Raw genomic sequence first — 20,704 nt, 5'->3', positions numbered from 1 at the left:
GAAAAAAGCCAAGGTTCTTTAGGATCACCCCCCTGTTACCTCTCCTACTAATCTCCCCTCTCTCACTGCTCCAGCCACACTGGCTTCCTTCCTCTCCCCAAACACGCCAGGCTCACTCCCACCTCACGGCCTTTGCCTCACTTCCCTCTGCCAAGCATGTTCTTAAAAAGCAGCCCTGTGGATTTTACCTTGGCTTTGCTGGTCTTGTTCAGGTTAGAAACTTGATCAATCAATTGCTGGACAGAGTCAGAACTGACTTTGCCATCCTCCAAACGATGATAAATTAACCGTGGTTTGCCTTCAGGGTTTTTCAGAAAAGCTTCTTCACAGTCTTCCAATAAAAGGCTAGATTGGAAATGAGTATTTCTTGTGTTACACTGCACTGTGGCAGCAAACAGTCAATCAACCTAAGTGCCAATAACGGGGCTTTACTACAATGACAAGTGGCCAGAAAAGGCCCAGCTGCAGGACAAGAGAAGCTCTCTAAAAATGGATGTTTTCATAGCTCTGTTCTGGCTTAGTCTTAAAATATGTTCATTAGCAGACAACAAGAGTAGGTCCAACACGCTGTGCATTAAATTAAATTTTAAAGCATATATAACTTTCATTTTTCAATCTAATTAAAAAAACTCTCAAAAATACTGTTAAACATCGCTCAAAATAAGGGACCAGACACATGAGATTTTGCAAATAAACGGAAAACCTAATCACTTACAATTATACAATTCCCAAGTTAAAACACAAATATTATCAGCCTCAAGATTTCAAGATTTTTCTCTTCTCTAGTCCTGTAGCCTTTTCTCATCCACTAAATGATCTGAATCTTTATACCCAAGACACACTATAAGAAAGATCGAGAGGCAGTTGGGGGAAGTTAAACAGCTAGTAAAAATCTTGATTGAGTTAAAGTTTTAAAAAATTCTAACTTTGCTACCAGGTACCATAACTACAGTTTCTACTATTCCTATTTAAATTCTAGAAAAATCTTAGAATAACCTATTAGTGTTTTGTACCCTCAAGGAAAATTGCAACCAAGGCCCCTTTCTGAAAAACAGTAAACGAAAGTTTGTCTAGAGAGACAAACTAGTGTGTATATGCAGGGGAATGCTATTACATGACTCAGAATCTGCATAATAAACTAAAATACCAGCCTCAATACAAAACAGAAGAAAATAATGTTCTATCATATATTTCTGTGCCAATCCAATCAATCCAAACGATAGAAATTTTCCTTGTTAAAATCATTCTGACCATGTTCTATAAAATTTTGGGAATTTCAATGGTTCATTTGTTATTAATTTGGAAGAAAAGTCTGCAGTCCACCTGAATACCAACGAGTGGGCCTTCTGTTTAGATACATATTCCTATTTCAAAACCAGTCCCTAAAAATTGACATGTGGCGCTCAGATAAAATTATATGATATCTGGGATTTACTTCAAATACTTTGGTGGGAGGGAAGTAGATGGGTTACTGGGTACTGTTCAGGGGACATGTTTCTAGATTCATCTCTTAGGGAGGATGGGGAGCCATCAGGAGAGGTGAAAGAGCAGCCTGAGAGAAATAAAGCCTCCACCAGCCCCTGTGTAGTTTGAAGCCCACCCCCACTGCCATGCTTCTTGTCAGCCATAGAAGAAACAAATAAGGAAATAAAATCATCAGCAAATGGAATAAGAAAAATTAAAGCAAAAAAAAGGCAAAAAAGAGGTTAAGATTAAATTTTAGAAATTAAAATTCTTATTCTTATGAAGAATAAAGTTTTTAAAAGATAAAATAAATAAAATCTTAAAGGAGATAAATTGAAATCTGCCAAGCAAAGTAATAAAATATGAAAGAAATGAGAGCTAATAGATTAAGAGGGGTTTAAAATGAGAAAGTCAAAAATAAAAATAAATGTTAAAAGTATAAAAGTAATGTACAATAATGTACAAAATATGGATATAAGGTAAGAAAAAACCAAAATAGTTTTAAAGATTAAAGATAAGAATAAGAGAAAAACAACAAATGACATATATTACCACTTGAGATAAAATATTATGCAGATATTAAATAATAAAACAGGATGTATTCTTAATAAATATAAAAACAAAACAGGAAAGGAAAAGTGGAGGAGGAAGTAAAGAAGCCCAACTAAAGGCAATCCAGTAGAAGCAATCCTAAAACTTGTTTTGGGTGAAGGCTCATTGACCAGGTGGTTCCCCGGCCACCTGGCCTCCAGGTAGTTCCCTGGCCACCTGGCCTCCAGGTAGAGTCTTAAGGACCAATGATGGGTTCTACTGCAGGGTCTCTGGTAAAGTTTAGGGCTCCACATACTTCTACACACAGTTCAAGTCAAGGCTGGTCCTCAATAAAAAGAGAAAAATGTTTTGGAAGGGTTAAATACAATCAGACAGCAAATGTAGAAAGAAAAATTAACCTCTTATTAAACCTATTTTGTCTTCTATCTATATATCTAATCGGTAAGAAAAAAAAATCTTTATTTGCAGACTAGATTCATTGGTGTGATTACATTCACATTATAAGAAAATCGCTCACTTTACTGGATTTAAGTAGTAAACTCCTCAGAGAATTAAAAATATGATTTAACACCTATATAAGTGTTCAAGTACGTCTCAGTTTGTATTTGAAGACAGAAAATAATGAAGGTTAATGCCGATTATTGAATCAGGGGTGCCCAACTTTTTCTGTAAAGGGACAGCTAGTAAACGTCTCAGGCTTCGCAGGCTACACGGTCTCTGCTGTAACTACTCAGTGCTGCTGTTGGAGCGTAAAAGTAGCTGTGGAAAATACACAAGTGAACACAGCTGTGCTCCAATAAAGTTTCCTTTATAAAAACAGGTGGTGACTGGATCTGGCTCAGGGCCGTAGAATGCTGACCCCTGATTAAAATGATCTTTACATTAATGATGTTCATATTACGACCTAGTAAACAAATCTAACAGTGTGAAACTTCTAATTCTTTCTTTTATTTAAGTATGAAAAGTCATAGAATTTACTGAATTTCATGGATTGTTTTTGATTATAAGAATGCAACTAGAACTTATCTTTCATGCTCATTTGGCGATCTCAATTCTATTTACAGGTTTAACTCCTGCAGTCAGTCACAGAATTTTCAGCTTACCTTGGTAAAGTTACATGAATGAATAAGATAACTAATGAACTCTTCTCAATTTCCCATTTTCTTATAGTGAGGTACTGATTTTCAATATCTATTGGAAAATATACAGCATGGAAAAAGTATCCCATTGTCTCACACATTCTTTTAAGTTTAGGCGAATAGTCCTAAAAATAAATTAAAACATATAAAAGCACAGCTTATTTAACTAGAGTTCTAGTAGCTTCACACTACTTAAAATAAAAAAACATGCTTTAGAACAGGTTATGTTGGATATTTTCTGATTGAAAATTTTAAAAAACATATAATCACATTTTAAAGAAAATCTTCAAAAGAAAAGCCAAGTTTTCTATTAAAAAAAAAAAAAAATAGCTTAGCAACTTGGCTGTTTCCTAGCTCAGAAAATGATTTACTTCATAATAAAACCTAAAAATAGGTTTTTTTGGGAGAAAAATATTAGGCTATTTTGCTTTGGTATTTGTTTATTTTTATTATTATTATTACAAATGATTTGTTTTATTGTAATAAAGAGTGAAAAATATAAATCCATACATCTATACAGTAAAAAGTGTCCATCATGATATATTAGATATATTAGAACTCTAAAGCAAACAGATAAAATAAAAATACATTGGTCTATAACAAATTAAGTTACTAAGTAATGATGACTATTATTACACAATAAATTAGTAATTCCCTCAACATGTGTTTGGGGATAACCTATATTCAGTTAGTGAGTGGAAGCTTTGGTTTTCAAAATTGAGTAATATCAAAAAGGAAAGCTAAATGAACTTATTAATCAACAATCTGGAGGATATTAATATAGCAGGTATAGCATGTGACATGCAGATTTATTTAAAATTCAATTAGAATAGTAGTTGGCAATCTTTTTCTGTAAAGGGCCAGATGGCAAATATTTTTACAAATCAATAATAGTTTAACAACTTGGCTGTTTTGGCAGAGGCCTTTGTGGTTCATTTAGTCTCTGTCACAACTTATTCTGCTGTTGTAGTGCAAAGTAGCCAAAGACAATATGTAAATGAATGAGCGTGGCTGTGTTCCAATAAAGCTTTATTTATAGACCCTAAAATTTGAATTTCATATAATTTTCACACGTCACAAAATATTCTTCTTCTTTTGATTTTTTTCAACCATTTAAAAAGGTAAAAACCAATCTTAGCTCTGGGTCATACAAAAACAGGCTGCAAGCCAGATCTGCCCCACAGGCTGCAGTTTCCAGACCCCTGCCTTAGATTAACCCCAATGGCTGCCCTGAGAAATTAAAAACCATGACAAGGATTAAATTTTGTTATAACCTGAAACAGATTCAAGGATAGACCTGGCAGATATTAACTAAAGCAGGCACTATTAATAATGGTCTTAAATATTGTGGAGAAAGTGTAATGAAGCATTAAAAAGCATCAAGTTCCAAGGGCTTAATTTGAGTATACTGATAATACTAAGCAAGATTTTTCTTCTTAAGAAAAGCCTAAGATGCTTCCTGCTCTTTAAGACATATAATCTAGTAGGTAGTAAACTACTTGGTTTAGATGTAATAGTATCATAAATAAGACACAATATTAACTTGTATTTTAAATCAGTGAATACAGAATTTATAAAGGTCCTTACCTTAAGGAAAAGATCCATTTCCGGCTGGGTTTCGTCTGTATAAATGAGGTAACATCTGACAGTGTTACTCCACAGAGAATGTGAAAACAAGGGAGTAACCTGTAATAAACTAGCTACAGCAATATCCCAATCATCTGAAAATAAAATTTCTCATAAGTTCATGAAAAAAATTACTAGAAAACATTTGAAAAGATGATTCCAAAAAAAGTCTGAAAAAATACAACAGGCATTGTAGAATGGAATCTGATCTCACTTGTAACATTGACATAGCTTCTAGAATAATATATTAGAAGGCAATCAGTTCTCTAAGCTTGAATTCTATCCTGGGGCTTAAAGCAATCAACGTCACCAGTGGTCTTTGCTGGGGTACCAATGGTTCCAGTCAGATGTCATGGAACTATGCTACACGAGATGTTCAGTTAGTTTGCTACTTGAGGAGAGCCTACATTCTCAGGCTGGCCCATGGGTTCACCTACTTATTATTGAAATATATTGAGTCAAAAAGAAGTTCAAGAATGGTGTAAAATGAAGAGTAACCATATGCTATTTAGTGAGAATGAACATTTTAAGACATATTTGGCTAATTCAAAAGGCATAATTAAAAAACTAATTTTCGTTTTGCTAATAGATAAATAATTTTATAGTTTTAAGAAAAAACAGTGGAGCTACTTATAACATCTTAGATCTGCACTGGTATTGAAATTCTGAACAGATCTTAGAGCTGTTTTGGACACCAAATTACATAAAAATAATGAAAACATTCTTTTGACTAAGAATACTATATTACATAACTGAGGTTTTGTATTCTATTCTACAACCTGCTCTAACCTTCAACACCATCAAAGATGCAGAATGAAAGACTAAAAACTACTGTTTCTCAGTTAATCTACATTAGACTCTCGCTGCTCAACTACAACACCTGAGAATTCAGACCAGAAGCTCAGTTATTAGAACCTGATTGGCCAGTCTGGCCTTGGAGCACCATCTGATCCTGATGTGAATTATGTAACCTCATCAGCCCTGGTCAGTGACAACACTAGCACATGATGGTTTGACAATGGAAGATACCCAGAATACAAATCTCATGCTCTGCTGATAGTAGTTCTCCCAGCACAAGATTACAGTACGTGAACGGTCACTACCATTAGCCAAGGTAATTGGCAAATACCGTGTGTTACCTCTGTTGACGTTTGCAAAGGGTCCTTCCACATCTATAGAACTATGGGCGAACTCAGGGCCCCTGAAGGACTGCTGAAGCTGGATCATACTCCCTAGGGATGGCTCACTTCCCAAGGCCCCACCAGTCCAGTATTCACACTGGGTTCCAGCAGCTGTAAAAGCAAGAGATTTTATCTTGTGAAAACCAAATTACTGAATGTTCAAAAACTTATCACATATACTGAACAGAATTTCTACTTTAAAAAGAAATATTACAGGGGCCGCCCGGTGGCGTAGTGGTTAAGTTCGGTGGGCTCCACTTCGGTGGCCCAGGTTTGTGGGTTTGGATCCTGGGCACGGACCCACACACTGCTCATCAAGCCATGCTGTGGCAGTGTCCCACATACAAAATAGAGGAAGGTGGGCACAGATGTTAGCTCAGGGCCACTCTTCCTTAAGCAAAAAGAGAAAGGTTGGCAACAGGTGTTAGCTCAGGGCCAATCTTCCTCATTAAAACAAACAAAAAATACTACAATATTGTAAATGCAACAACTATTCAAACTTTAATGATTTTGAAAGTACTTTGCCACCAACTTCTGCTAAGTTCTAAGGTGGGTTAATATAATTCTGGTTATCATCTCAAATTCAAAGAGGGGATTAAAAAAAAAGATGAAAAGAAATAAAGAATACAATAACCAAAAGAATTATAATAACAGAGAGAAGTTAAAAACATCCCCCTCACAAAAATTCTAAAAAACATTTCTAACTGTATGGTTTAGGTATCAAGGTAAACTTGAAGGCAAGAATTTCAAAGGAAGCCTATTACCAGAACTATTACCAGCACACCAGTAATTAATATTGGTAATTCATTAGGATGTAAACTGAGGATGTAAAAAGTATATCCTCTTGAACTTCCAAGAATAACAAAATTAATGTCTGAATCAACAGGTAATTATGAACATGTTGATTTTTTTTATAAATTATATTTGCCAGAATATCTACATGGCATCCTTCACTAACTCTAAGTAAACTGGTATTTGGGCTAAATCTCTGGCAAAACTGAGATTACTGTTTGTAGGTCTTTGAATCTCAAATGAGTAACATTCCCTTACGCATTCCCTCTTCATGTTTAAATCAAAATATGAAGAAAGACCTAGGAGGAAATATTAACTTGTTTTTATTAATTTGCCAAGACAATTATAATACAATAGTTTTGAAACGCTGTGCATTTTAACATATGTCAATACTGAAATAACCACTAGGATGAATGTGGGGGCATAGAAGCATCTTCTTAGTCACTCTACACCAATAAGAATCACTTCATTTTTTTTCTCAAAAGTTAGTAATAAAGTCCCAGGATGCTGGTCAGATTCCAACGGTACTAAAATGCAAATTAAGAAGGAATTGTCAGTTGTCATATTTCACTCCAAAATGCATCAGTTTGTAAGAATATAATTAGAGTTTTTTAGAAATGGGAGAGTGACTGCATTTTTCCACATTTAAAATAGAATCTTTTTCTTTTTTCAGTATCGGTCATACTTTATTAATATTTTCTTAGAACACAGTGGACCCTTTCATTCTATGATTCCAGGCTTTTTTTTTTATTTCTAGAAAAAGACTATTTTATATGCTTAATTATAAAACAAAAACTTTTTCAATAGTTCACAAAGCTGCATTGGAAACCACTGAATGAATTAGTATGCAGATATTCTAACTGACAGTTGCAAAGAATACATCATTACGGGGAAAAATAATGTGGCAGGACTACTAGCTGTCTTCCAATATCCATTCTCCCCTCCTTCCTTTAGTAACAGAACCCCAAACTTTAGGTAGATACATGGCTCTCCTGCTAATGATTACACTTTCCAATCTGCCTCAGTGTAGTTCTGGCCAATGGGATTTGAGTAGGAGTAATCTTTATACCTTTCAGATTGTGTTTTCAAGGAAAGGAATGTGTACCCTTCCCTCTTCCCCTGGCTAAAATGTAGATGTGATGGTGGGACCTGGAAGAGCTATCTTAAACCAGAGAAAAGCTATGAGCTAAGGTTGGCAGAGCAGCAAGACAGAAGGAAACTCAGCCCCTGACAACATCATGGATTTCCTAGAAAAGAGCTGTCATGACAGCAGAGAAAGAAAAAGTGCCAGTCTATTTGTAACAGCAATCACTTATAAGTAAAAGGATTCAAAGTTGGCTCTAAAATATCATTACACCTATACTGAAGGCTCAAAATACTATAAATAGGAAATAAATTTACCAGTAACATCCGTACAGTTGTCATCTGAATCAGACTCCCCAGGATCAAATACTTGGATCCCCTGAGCCTGCAGCCTCTGAAGCTTGCTCTCCAACTCCCGCTTAGCCCTCAGTAAGTCCTGAATTTCATTTTCCTTGGTCTCTCTAAAAATCTATAAAAGAAGAATTTTAATTTTGAAAACTTTTCCATAATCAAAAAGTTGTGCCATCAACTTTTAAAGGAAAAATCTTTCATTCATAAAACCATTATTCATTTGGTCTTTGATCTCCTCTTTTGTGGGATGAATAATCCTAATAACCCTAAGTACCTCCACCTCACTGTTCCGTTACTGGAAACCAATGAAATTCTTGCAGGATGCGTGTCTGTGGCGTGGGGCTGTCCTGTGCACTGTGGGATGTTTAGCAACGTTGTCCCCCTCCCACTAAATGCCAGTAATGTCCTCCCATACAAAACATTCCCAGACATTTCCAAATGCCTTCCCCCCATAGAGAAACACTTTCCTTTTTCTTTCAAAATCCCTATTAAAATATTCACTTTTACATCTTTTCTTTGAAATTATCTCAAATTTACCAGGTCCAACTCAAAAATGTAAAGAATTTCTACTCCAGTTCTTCTAACTTTCAAGACTCCTACATCATTTACTTCTTTTTTTTTTTTTTTTTTTAATTTTTTGTTTATTGCAGTAACATTGGTTTATAACATTGCAAAAATTTCAGGTGTACATCGTTGTACTTCTATTTCTGCATGGACTACATCATGTTCACCACCAAAATACTAATTACAACCCATCACCACACACATGTACCGAATTATCCCTTTCACCCTCCTCCCTCCCCCCTTCCCCTCTGGTAACCACCAATCCAATCTCTGTCCCTATGTGTTTGTGTATTGTTGTTATTATCTACTACTTAATGAAGGAAATCATACGGTATTTGGCCTTCTCCCTCTGACTTATTTCACTTTGCATTATACCCTCAATGTCCATCCATGTTGTCAAAAATGCCTGGATTTCGTCATTTCTTATGGCTGAGTAGTATTCCATTGTGTATATATACCACAGCTTCTTTATCCATTCGTCCCTTGATGGGCACTTAGGTTGCTTCCAAGTCTTGGCTATTGTGAATAACGCTGCAATGAACACAGGGGTGCATGTACCTTTGCAAATTGGTGTTTTCAAGTTCTTTGGATAAATACCCAACAGTGGAATAGCTGGATCATATGGTAGTTCTATTGTTGATTTTTTGAGGAATCTCCATACTGTTTTCCATAGTGGCTGCACCAGTTTGCACTCCCACCAGCAGTCTATGAGAGTTCCCTTCTCTCCACATCCTCTCCAACACATGTTGTTTCCTGTCTTGTTAATTATAGCCATTCTGACGGGCGTGAGGTGATATCTCATTGTAGTTTTGATTTGCATTTCCCTGATAGTTAGTGATTTTGAACATCTTTTCATGTGTCTGTTGGCCATCTGTATATCTTCTTTGGAGAAATGTCTGTTCAGGTCTTTTGCCCATTTTTTAATTGGGTTGGTAGGTTTTTGTTGTTGAGATGCATGAGTTCTTTATATATTTTGGAGATTAAGCCCTTATCAGATGTATGGTTTGCAAATATCTTCTCCCAATTGTTAGGTTGTCTTTTCGTTTTGTTGATGGTTTCCTTTGCTGTGCAGAAGCTTTTTAGTTTGATGTAGTCCCATTTGTTTATTTTTTCTATTGTTTCTCTTGCCCGGTCAGATGTGGTGTTTGAAAAGATGTTGCTAAGACCGATGTCGAAGAGCGTACTGCCTATGTTTTCTTCTAGAACTTTCACAGTTTCAGGTCTTACATTCAAGTCTTTAATCCATTTGGAGTTAATTTTTGTGTATGGTGTAAGGTAAGGATCTACTTTCATTTTTTTGCATATGGCTATCCAGTTTTCCCAACACCATTTGTTGAAGAGACTTTCTTTTCCCCATTGTGTGTTCTTGGCTCCTTTGTCAAAGATTAGCTGTCCATAGATGTATGAGTTTATTTCTGGGCTTTCGATTCTATTCCATTGATCTGTGTGTCTGTTTTTGTGCCAGTACCATGCTGTTTTGGTTACTATAGCTTTGTAGTATATTTTGAAATCAGGGAGTGTGATACCTCCAGCTTTGTTCTTTTTTCTCAGGATTCCTTTAGCTATTCGGGGTCTTTTGTTGTTCCATATGAATTTTAGGATTCTTTGTTCTATTTCTGTGAAAAATGTTGTTGGAACTTTGATAGGGATTGCATTGAATCTATAGATGGCTTTAGGAAGTATGGACATCTTAACTGTGTTAATTCTTCCAATCCAAGAGCACGGAATATCTTTCCATTTCTTTGTGTCTTCTTCAATTTCTTTCAGAAATGTTTTATAGCTCCCTAACTCATTCTACAAAGCTGACATTACCCTGATACCAAAACCAGACAAGGACAACACAAAAAAAGAAAATTACAGGCCAATATCACTGATGAACATCGATGCGAAAATCCTCAACAAAATACTAGCAAATCGCATACAACAATACGTTAAAAAGATTATACACCATGATCAAGTGGGATTTATTCCAGGTATGCAGGGATGGTTTAACATTCGCAAATCAATCAACGTAATACACCACATTAATAAAATGAAGAACAAAAATCACATGATCATCTCAATAGATGCAGAGAAAGCATTTGACAAGATCCAGCATCCATTTATGATAAAAACTCTGAATAAAATGGGTATAGAAGGAAAGTACCTCAACATAATAAAGACCATATATGAGAAACCCACAGCTAATATCATCCTCAATGGTGAAAAACTGAAAGCTATCCCTCTAAGAACAGGAACCAGACAAGGATGCCCACTGTCACCACTCCTATTTAACATAGTATTGGAAGTCCTAGCCAGAGCAATCAGGCAAGAGAAAGAAATAAAAGGGATCCAAATTGGAAAGGAAGAAGTGAAACTGTCACTATTTGCAGATGACATGATTTTATATATAGAAAACCCTAAAGAATCCACTAGAAAACTTTTAGAAGTAATAAACGAATATGGTAAAGTTGCAGGATACAAAATCAACATACAAAAATCAGTTGCATTTCTGTACACTAACAACGAAGTAGCAGAAAGAGAAATTAAGAATACCATCCCATTTACAATTGCAACAAAAAGAATAAAATACCTAGGAATACACTTAACCAAAGAGGTGAAAGATCTGTACACCGAAAACTACATTTACTTCTATTTATTCATCGCAGCATTATATGAACTTTTAAAACACACTATTTTTGTTTTTGATTTTTTTGCCGAGGAAGATTAGCCCTGAGCTAACATCTGTGCCAGTCTTCCTCTACTTTACATGTAGGTCGTCTCCACAGCATGGCTGATGAGTGGTGTAGGTCTGTGCCTGGGATCTGAACCTGCAAACCCAGGCCACCAAAGTGGAACATGCTGAACTTAACCAGTACGCCACAGGGCTGGCCCCTAAAATATACCGTTTTTATTCCACATCACTTTGGGGTAAAAACATAAGGAATTTACCTTGAATTGCCTTTTAACTTTATCTCTGTCATGTTCAAATGTAGCTGCTCTCTCCATTGCTTGGTATTTCGCTTCTAAAGCACTTTCCTTTTCCCGAAGTATCTTCTGATAAGTTTTTTGAAGTGCCTGGAATAGTTTACCTTGTTATTTCTAACAAAATTTGTATTTCTCCCAAGTTTTACATTATCTTACAAACATATTACATATCTTAGAATTTTAACAATCGACTTACTATTTTAACAGTTATTAAGAACTGCATACTGCCATTTTATTCAAACATATAATGAAAAAAATGCAAACACAAAAACTATAGTAAATGAAGACATTCAACATTAAGCTTTCAATGGAAATTAATACTTTTTCCTTGAAATACTGCACCAGCTCTTAATCTTCTCTACACCTCAGTCTTCTCATCTTTAAGAGAACAAAAATTACAATTTATAAGGCTTAACTTGAAGGATAATTAATTCAGTGAGACCGTGCACTCCTTGGCTCCACGTCTTCCTCATCTGGCTGTCCCTGGAGCCCTCACAGTGCCTGACACACTGCAGGCCTCCCGTAAATATCTGACTAAATGGATTAAATAAATACAGAAGAGTTTTTTAATGCCTAGAAATGGGAGAAAGGAACCAAAAGGGTTACATAAGGAATCAGGATTGGTAACAGGAGGAAGCTGGGACTGTGACATTTGTCAACCATTACTGCACTCTCTCCTGGTTGGTCCAGGCTTCTTTTCTCCTTCTATCTCACAGTTATTTCCAATGTGCAGTGTCCACTGGACAGTGGCTTGGACACATGAAATCAGATATCTGAAATGCGTAAGTCCATTTTATACCTACAAGTGCTCAGTAGGAAAAAGTGATAAGACAACAGATAGACTGCTGATAAGTATGCCTTCCCAGGTAACAGTGCTAATTATACCATAGCTAATGGGGGTCGAGTTGACTAGTATCCCTCATCTAGAAGAAAGAAGCCTTCTTCCTTTTAGAAAAATCAGTCTGAGGTATTTATTCAATTCCTAGTGTGATGAGCCCAGGAACACTTGGGCTGTCTAGATCTCTTCCATAGTAAAGAAAAAGAGAGTAAACAAACCACAACCCTCAGACCAGCCCAAAACCCATGGCACAAAGTCTCACAACTTTGCTCACAGAGAAGAAACCTCTTGCTGCCTATGCTATTTTTTTCTTAACTACTCTCAACTTTTTTTTTTGCTGGACAAGATTCACCCTGAGCTAACATCTGTTGCCAATCTTCCTCTTTTTTATTCCTCCCCAAAGCCCAGTCCATAGTTGTATATTCTAGTTGTAAGTCCTTCCAGTTCTTCTATGTGAGCCACTGCCAGAGCATGGCAACTGACAGACAAGAGGAGTGGTTCCACAACCTGGAAACTAACTGGGCTGCCACAGTGGAGTGCCCCGAACTAACCACTAGGCCATTAGCACTGGCTCTTTATATGCTATTTGAATGAGTTAAAATAGATCTACCACAGGGAGGGCATGCAATAATTGTTTTTGAGTAAATTAATCAAATGGATTAAGGGAATTTAACCACACCTAGGGAACGTTTTCATCCACAGCAATTAAGATGGTGAAAATCAGGGGACTTCCAGAAAAATTCACTTCAAGATCATTAAAACCTAAGAGCTAGGGAACTTCTCAAAGAAATCAAGACATGAGCCCCACCTTGGAGGTGAGTAAAATTTGAGGTGGAGTTAAAAACTCCTAGGAAGAGTGTGCTGAGTTGCTTCAATACACGTCACCAAAGTCTTGTGTGTGTTTGTGTGTCTTGGGTGAACCTACTTCCCTGGAGCCCCCGGAGACCGGCATTTGCTGCTTCAAGACACTTTCAGGCTAATTGCTTCAAGGTGTCTGAATGAATGAAGCAGAAATAGAAAGGGGGGAGTGAGGTTAGTTAAGGAATCAGTTTAGATCCCAAGAGCATATGTTCCCTCAAATTAAAATGCGGAGTAGTTACCGCTCCACTTTCAAAACCACTTGTTTTGGAGAGGAGACAGGATGGACGAGGACGGAGTCAGGCGTCCAGAGTCCAGCCCGGCGGTGCCGCCAAGCAGCCGCGCGGCGCGGGCAGGCCGCCCCGGGCCTCAGTTTCCCGGGGCCCGCGTTACCTGCAGCTCGGCCCGCAGCCGCTTGTTCTCCGTGTCCAGCTTGGCCTCGCGGCGGCCCATGGACAGCAACTCCTGGTTCTTGCTGACCCGGAAGATCTCGTACTCCTTCTTCAGCCGCTCGTACTCGGCCGCCGCGTACTCCAGCTCGGGCACCGACGAGCCAGTGGACTTGAAGCTGGCCCCCAGCAGCCCGCCGCCGCCCGCCCCGCGGGGCAGCGACCCGGGCCCGGCCCCCGCCGCCGCCGCTCCCGCGCCCCGGCGGAACGAGCTGCGCAGCAGGCGGGCCTTGGGCTTCACCTCCACCGGGATCTCGCAGGCCTCGCCACCGCCCGCGCCGTACGTGTCCTCGATCACCTCCCCGCCTGCGGGGCTCACGAGCGACGAGGCCGTCCCCATGGTGCCGGCGGCCGGCGCCGCTCGCCAGCCGGGTACCACAAGGGGGCGGGACGGGGCGAGCGGGACTGGGCGGGGCAGCAGGGCGGGGCGGGGCGGGACAGGGGGCGGAGCAAGGGGATGGGCGGGACACCAGGACGGGGCGGGGCGAGTGGGATGGGGCGGTGCAGCAGGACAGGGCGAGGCAGCAGGGGGCGGGGCGAGCAGCGCGGCGGGTGCGCGGGACCTGCACCGTGCAGGGCGAGGGCTTATGGGCGAGGGCGCGCACGGCTTCTCTCGGTGCCTCTGCCCGGCTTGAGGCTCCCTGACCCGCTCGTGCCTCGCAGTGAGCCCGGGCTTGGGTTCCCAGTTGCTCCGCCTCGGCTGCTGCTGTTTCTGTCACTGCCGCTGCCCCTGACCCAGCGCTCCTCTGAAGGCAATTGGGAAATCTAAAATGTATTGAGCGCCTGCTATGTGCTTCTCACTGTGTTTCCCAGTATGCATGTAGTTGGAATGACCAGCAGGACAGTACCAGCCAAAAAAGAGCTTTTAGTCTTGACAGACTGAGACCACCAGAGACAATCCTTAGACGAGGTTTTTTGACTTTTTGCAACAAGGGACATTGGAGACCGCACATCAGAGGAACTGTGGGGCATCTCACCAAATAACGGGAAAGATAGAGTATTACAGTATCTGGGGGAAGGGTGAGGTTTAGGTGATAAGAAAAATGAAAAGGGGGAGCTGTTTCAGATTTTAAAGTCAGGGGAAGGGTGGAGTTGACATCTTCTCCCTTACCCTCTCTTGCGTTCTAGCCCCTCCAACTGCTACCTCCAGGTTTGGAGCCGTGGGAGAGAGGACAGGAGAGGGGGCAGGAAAGGTTTTATTTGATTGACACTGCTGTGAGCTGGATGTTGGTGCTCTTTGGACTTGGGAAACTGCTCAAGCTGGCCCTTTTTCTCACAGGTGGTTTTGCAGGTTCTTGAAAGACCCCTCTCCGCCTCATAAATGGAAATCTTTTATCTTCAACTTATTGATTCCAGCTGGTGCAGCTCTAATCCAGCTGGTGCTCACTCCTTCCCCAGATGTAAGGAATCCAGTGATACTTTAAGCATCCTCTCTGCTGATGTTTGTTCGTTCCTCTAGGGTCCCCCTTGGACAAATCCAAGATAATCCACTCTGGTTCATTTGCCCGTGGTGGTGGTGGGAGGGGCAGGGACCACATCTGACCACAGGTCAGGTTTCCTGGGAAGCAGACTCTGGGATGGCAATAACCATGCAAGATGTTTATTAGGGAGTGCCCTTGGGATCAACACCTATGGAAAGGAAGGGAAAGAAGCAAGACTGGGCAGTGGGAGAAGCTGAGCTTTGCTCCAGTCTTCATGGAGGCCTCAGCCAATCAACAGGGAGTTCTGGAGTTGGGATGGTCCTGCAGAGTTTTCCTAAATTGGGGTAGGGGGCTGGGACTTTGTACCCCCCTAGCAGCCAGTAATCAGCTCTCTTCAGCCACAGCAGTCTCTGTGGGGACTGACAGTGGAGCACTGTCTGCTGGCACCACTTCCAGTGGCTGGAGGAACAAGCCTTTCAGGCATCACAACATCTACACAATACGAAACACAATCTTGGCCCAAAGAACTCTGGGAATGCAGGCCAATTCTACCTCCCTCCATCAAAGTAACTAGTCATCCTTTCTCTTACCCTTTAGATTTTCTTCAGGAGCGAACCAAACACCAGGCCACTGTGTTCTTCCAACTCCAGGAGTTACATGTTAAATTCTTCAGGTCATCTCCTAAGATAAAAGGAAACATTCCCACCATCACAGTACCTCAAGAACTCTCTCCCTTTTAAAGTCCTTTCTCATCTCTAACTTCCAATTCTTGTACCCTCAATGTGGATCAGTGGTTTAAGGGTCATCCACTAGGTTTCTGACCACCTCTTCTGAAACATTCTGCTAGTCTTGCACCTCCTTTGGAATGTGCCTCAGCTGAAGACTTCCATTATTATGCTTGCATAATAAAATAAAAAGCCATCACCTGTTCCCTCCAAACCAATAACAAACAAACTACACTAACTTCCCACAACTTGTGGAGTAAATTCAGATTCTGCAGCCTGGGACTGAGTGCCCCCAAGCAATGAATTTCTCCTTTCCCCATTGCTCATCTATCCGGTAACATCCCTCTACTCACTTCCTCCACCCTAGTCAGGCTGATTTTCTCTTCCTCATACCAACGTGGTTTCTGTTTCCTTTCGGCATTCTCTGCCAGTCCTCACTTCTTTCAAAGTCTAGCTGCTTTCTCTAAGAAACTTTCCCTGGATAATCCCACCTTTTTGAGAGTTTATCACATCAATAGTGTCAGTTGAACAATCCTCGCCTACTATGTGCAAAGTACTGTACTTAACTGTTTTCCTGAACTTGTCTCCATTAATTGTGTCTGCATTCTATCAATCTTGGGTTTTTGGTAGTTGTTGTTGTTACTATGCCATTTGTTGCTTAGATTCGTCACCAGCAACCCTTATCGAGCTCCTGCTGAAAACATAATGTAGCGCAAATGACTGATGACCCAAAGAGATGTCAAATGTGGTCCCATGTCTCAAAAAGCATAGGAGTTGTCACTGCCTTCCTTAACTTTTCAATAGTTTTGCAGGTGCCTCAAAATACAAATCCAGGTTTGCTGAGATCATGGGGACTTCCCCAAATAGTGGCTACTGGCTGTCTTTCTCACCAAGGGCAGTATGTATGAATTCAGCATGGATCCTGACCTTGGGTAACTGTTGGTTAACGCCTAAGTGACCTATCTGAGTGCGTGAGCCCAGAGCTGATCGGATACAGAGTGCCAGCAGATACTCAGTATAATACTGTGGTTGGTTTTCAACATATTTCTTAATCCTAAAACATCACAGAATTTAGTCTAATTTCCAATCTCATAATTTGTTTCCCTTCTTTATGCTGAATTTAACCCACATACCTCAGTCTGCATTTTGAAAGGATAACTTTGAATATGGAAATATGGTGAGGAATAAAGTCTCTGGCAGGCAGCTTATGGCTGCTTAAAGATGGCTACAAATTTTTTAACCCTCCTTCCATTGAAAGGTGAGGTTTGTGATGAGGACAGGCTATATAATTTGTGGGACCCGCTGCAAAATGAAAATGTAGTGCCCTTTGTTCAAAATTTGTAAAGAATTTCAAGATGGCAACAGCAGAGCATTAAACCAAGCACGGGGCCCTTTTGAGTTCAAGGCCCTATGGAACTGCACTTAGAGTTCTTCAAGGGGGCACACGCTCAGGTTGCCAGCCTGTTTACGACTCCGCCCCTTGAAGGTTGGGCTCTGTGCCTGCTTTGACCAGCGGACTGTGGCAGAAATGACACCGTGCCAGTTTCTGAGCCCAGGCCTTGAGAGAATGGCAGCTTCCACTTCCTGTGTCTTAGAACACCATCTTTGGGAGCCTTGACCCTCCATGTAAGGGATCCTCCTACCCCAACCGAGACTGCCAGACTGGAGAGGTTCCGTGTAGGCATTCCAGGCGACAGTTCCAGTTGGGCCCAGCCTTCCAGCCACAGCACGTGAAGTGAAGCCATCTTGGACTCTTCAGACCAGTCTACTTGCTAGCTGGATACCACTAAGTGACTTCAGTTGACACCACAGAGAGAGCAGAAGAATCACCCAGCCGACCTCTGCACAAATTCCTGACCCACAAAATCATGAGATAGAAGAAAATTGTTGTTCGTTTAAGCCACCAAATTTGGAGGTAATTTCTTCTCACCTCTGGAACATGAGAAAAATGTCCCCACATTTGGTTAATGTAAATTTAATTTGTAAAATTAATAAACAATGCTGCTGCCTTTTTTAAAAATGTGATTTGTAGAATATCATTTGTGTAGGTTAGCGTGTGTTTGGTCCTCAGACTATGAATCTCAGAATCACTTGGGACACTTGTTAAAAATTGAGATCCACTGAACTTTAATTTCTGAGACTGCAGCTTGCAAATTTGCATGTTTAGTTAGCTCCCAGGTGATACTTGTGGACTTTAAGATCTCAGAATCACTGAGATTGCACAAAAGTTGTGGTTAGGGATAATCTAATTCCTTGCTACTCAAAATGTGGTCCACAGACAGCAGCATCAGCATCTCCTTAAAGCTTGTTAGGAATCAGATTCTCAGGTGCCGTCACAGACCTGCTGAATCACAGCATGCAAATTAAAAAGATCCCCTTGTGATTTGAATATACCTTAAATTTTGAGAAACACTGCTGTAAAACAATGATTCTTAACCTTGGTTGCGCATTACAATCACTTGGAGAGCTTAAAAAAATAATTACTGTCACCTGGGCCTCTCCCCAGACCAATTAGATCAGAATCTCCAGGGGTGGGCATCTGGCCACTCTTACTTTTTCAAAGTTCCTCAGAGGATTTTAATCAGTAGTCAAGAGGGAAAACCGATGGTTTCATCCTCTGCTGTCTCATTGTTGCCAACATGTGTGTAATCCCCCTTGGCAACCATCTTGGCATATGTTTGCATGCATCCGGATTCCTATTTAAGCTTGCTTTCCTTTCATCACAGTTCACTGTAGTGAGTGCACATCTCGTTTTGAGCATATTGATGATATTGTGCTTCAATTATAGAGATAGACATGGCATCGGAAATAGTCAAAATGTCCCTGAGAAAATTCATCACCTTGGGATAAATAACCTATCTAATTGGAAATGCTACATGGAGTAATAGTCTTTGAAGAGAAAGGAACTTTACAGAAGGAAGGAGTTCTAATTCTCATGAAAATTGCAGACTTTCTCTCAGGCTATTTAGTCCTGCTCGGTTCTACCAAGTGAACTGTGATTCCTAAAGTCCCTTGCTCCAAAGTCTGTTAAGTATGACTCTGATTTCAGGAATTAATTAACAACGGGGAACATCTAATCTGATTTAGCATCTGTGATTTAACATTTTTACCATTAGGCGGCAGTATAACTCAGGAAAAAATTTGGCTGGTAATTTGTATGTATAAAAAAGAATCATCTTTCCCGTGTGAAAAGTGTATAGAATTCAGTCCCAGTGTTGTTGTTTGCAGTAGTGACCATCCATAATGCCTTACTTAGTTCCCATCACAAGTCATAACAAGACCCTGGAAATTAGTCATGAAACAGACAAGAGCAGGGGTCTGCAAATTTTTTCTATAAAGGACCGGATAATAAATATTTTGCACTTTGTGGGCCATATGGTCTCTGTCCCAATTACTCAGCTCTGCCATTATAGCACGAAAACAGCCATAAACAGTACACAAATGAATGGGCCTGTCTGCATTCCGATTAAACTTTATTTACAGAAGCAGGTGGTGGGCACATTTGATTTGAGGGCTGTAGTGTGCAGACCCCTGAACCAGAGGAATGGTTTTCAAATCTGGATAATTTTCAGAAGTACCTGGGAAGCTTGTTAAAAATTTAGAGTCCTGGACCCCACATCAAATCTACTGAATCAAAATATCTGTGGATGGGCCCAGGCATCTGAATTTTTTAAAGTCCCCACGTGATTCTGAAGCAAATATCAATTTAGCAACCATTAGGCCAAAACAAAGTTCACTGCCGTTTTAGGCAACTGTAAGGTCCTCCTTGGCACAGTATAATATTTTCAGTATCTGAGTACTAACCATGGTGTAAAGATGTACGTGTAGAATTTAGGCTCAGATTACAGGTACTCTCAAAGCATCAATAGTGGTCTCACTGCTTTGTAAACGCTTGTATTAAGCCACGGGTTTGGGGGTTGTTTTGTACCACAGCATGTCCTGGCCTCTCCTGACTGATGAAGGGACATACTGAATTAGTTTGAACAGAGAAGGGGAGGAGATTGAAGAAAACGGAAAAAGGAGAAGGAAGAGTATAGAGAGAGGGTGGAATGTTGTGCAATCCCTTGCCAAAATGTCCCAAATCTTCAATAAATTTACAACGTCAAAAAAAGCTTGCTGTGATTGGATTTTTTTTTTGGCAGAAATTGGTGAAGGGGAGGAGTTTAGTGCCGAGGTGAGTACGAGGGTGAAACAAAGGCAACACACACAGAGGCAGTGGGCAGGGAAGTTGGGTAAGAGTATTTAGGTGTGGAGTGTCCATTTCTCATGAAGCGTGTTCTAAAGATAGCGTTGCCCCCGGGCTGTTTCACCTTGAACTAAGTAAATGTATGGATATATAGAAGGCCATGCTTTAGAAAGAGCTGCAATGGGTTTTGTTAAGACTGTGGTGGCAAATATGTTTACTTGTGGTCCTAAAGCATACTGCACATTTTGGACATTCATTTAACCAAAAAAAGCAGTTCTGTTTTTCTGGAGCAGAAGCAGCCTCTGGGATGCAAGAAGCCATTATTTCTTGCTTGCTGAGAAATGTCCCTTTGTTTCTCAAGTTTGGGGTTGTTTTCCCCCCACGTTTTACCCCCACTCAAATTCAGCTGTGAAGTTGAATATAACCTTAATTTCTCTTACAGCATCACCCATCCCAAATCTGGTAGTCAATGTCCACTTCAGGTTGCCTTTAGTGACTGCCACTTCTT

The 20,704-nt window shown here is 40.1% G+C and overlaps 1 protein-coding gene across 2 annotated transcripts in view; it reads right to left on the bottom strand.

The window, feature by feature from the left end:
* Positions 1–14,219, bottom strand: part of NPHP3 (nephrocystin 3) — a 40,603-nt gene extending 26,384 nt beyond the window's left edge. For both annotated transcript variants that reach the window (XM_087430562.1, XM_087430563.1), the window contains exons 1-7: positions 13,809–14,219; positions 11,684–11,809; positions 8,156–8,306; positions 5,921–6,073; positions 4,743–4,876; positions 3,120–3,280; positions 189–345 (exon numbers count right to left, since the gene is read on the bottom strand). In XM_087430562.1, coding sequence (XP_087286688.1) covers positions 189–345; positions 3,120–3,280; positions 4,743–4,876; positions 5,921–6,073; positions 8,156–8,306; positions 11,684–11,809; positions 13,809–14,204 — 1,278 coding nt within the window. In that variant the 5' untranslated portion in view covers positions 14,205–14,219. The remainder of the gene's footprint in view (positions 1–188; positions 346–3,119; positions 3,281–4,742; positions 4,877–5,920; positions 6,074–8,155; positions 8,307–11,683; positions 11,810–13,808) is intronic.
* Between the last annotated feature and the right edge of the window lie 6,485 nt (positions 14,220–20,704).

This window comes from Ceratotherium simum, chromosome 5 (genome assembly GCF_057802395.1).
Source record: "Ceratotherium simum simum isolate JZ-2026a chromosome 5, ASM5780239v1, whole genome shotgun sequence".
Taxonomy (NCBI): Eukaryota; Metazoa; Chordata; class Mammalia; order Perissodactyla; family Rhinocerotidae; genus Ceratotherium; species Ceratotherium simum.
The sequence above is the reverse complement of the archived record's forward strand: the minus strand, read 5'-3'. Positions and strand labels throughout refer to the sequence as shown.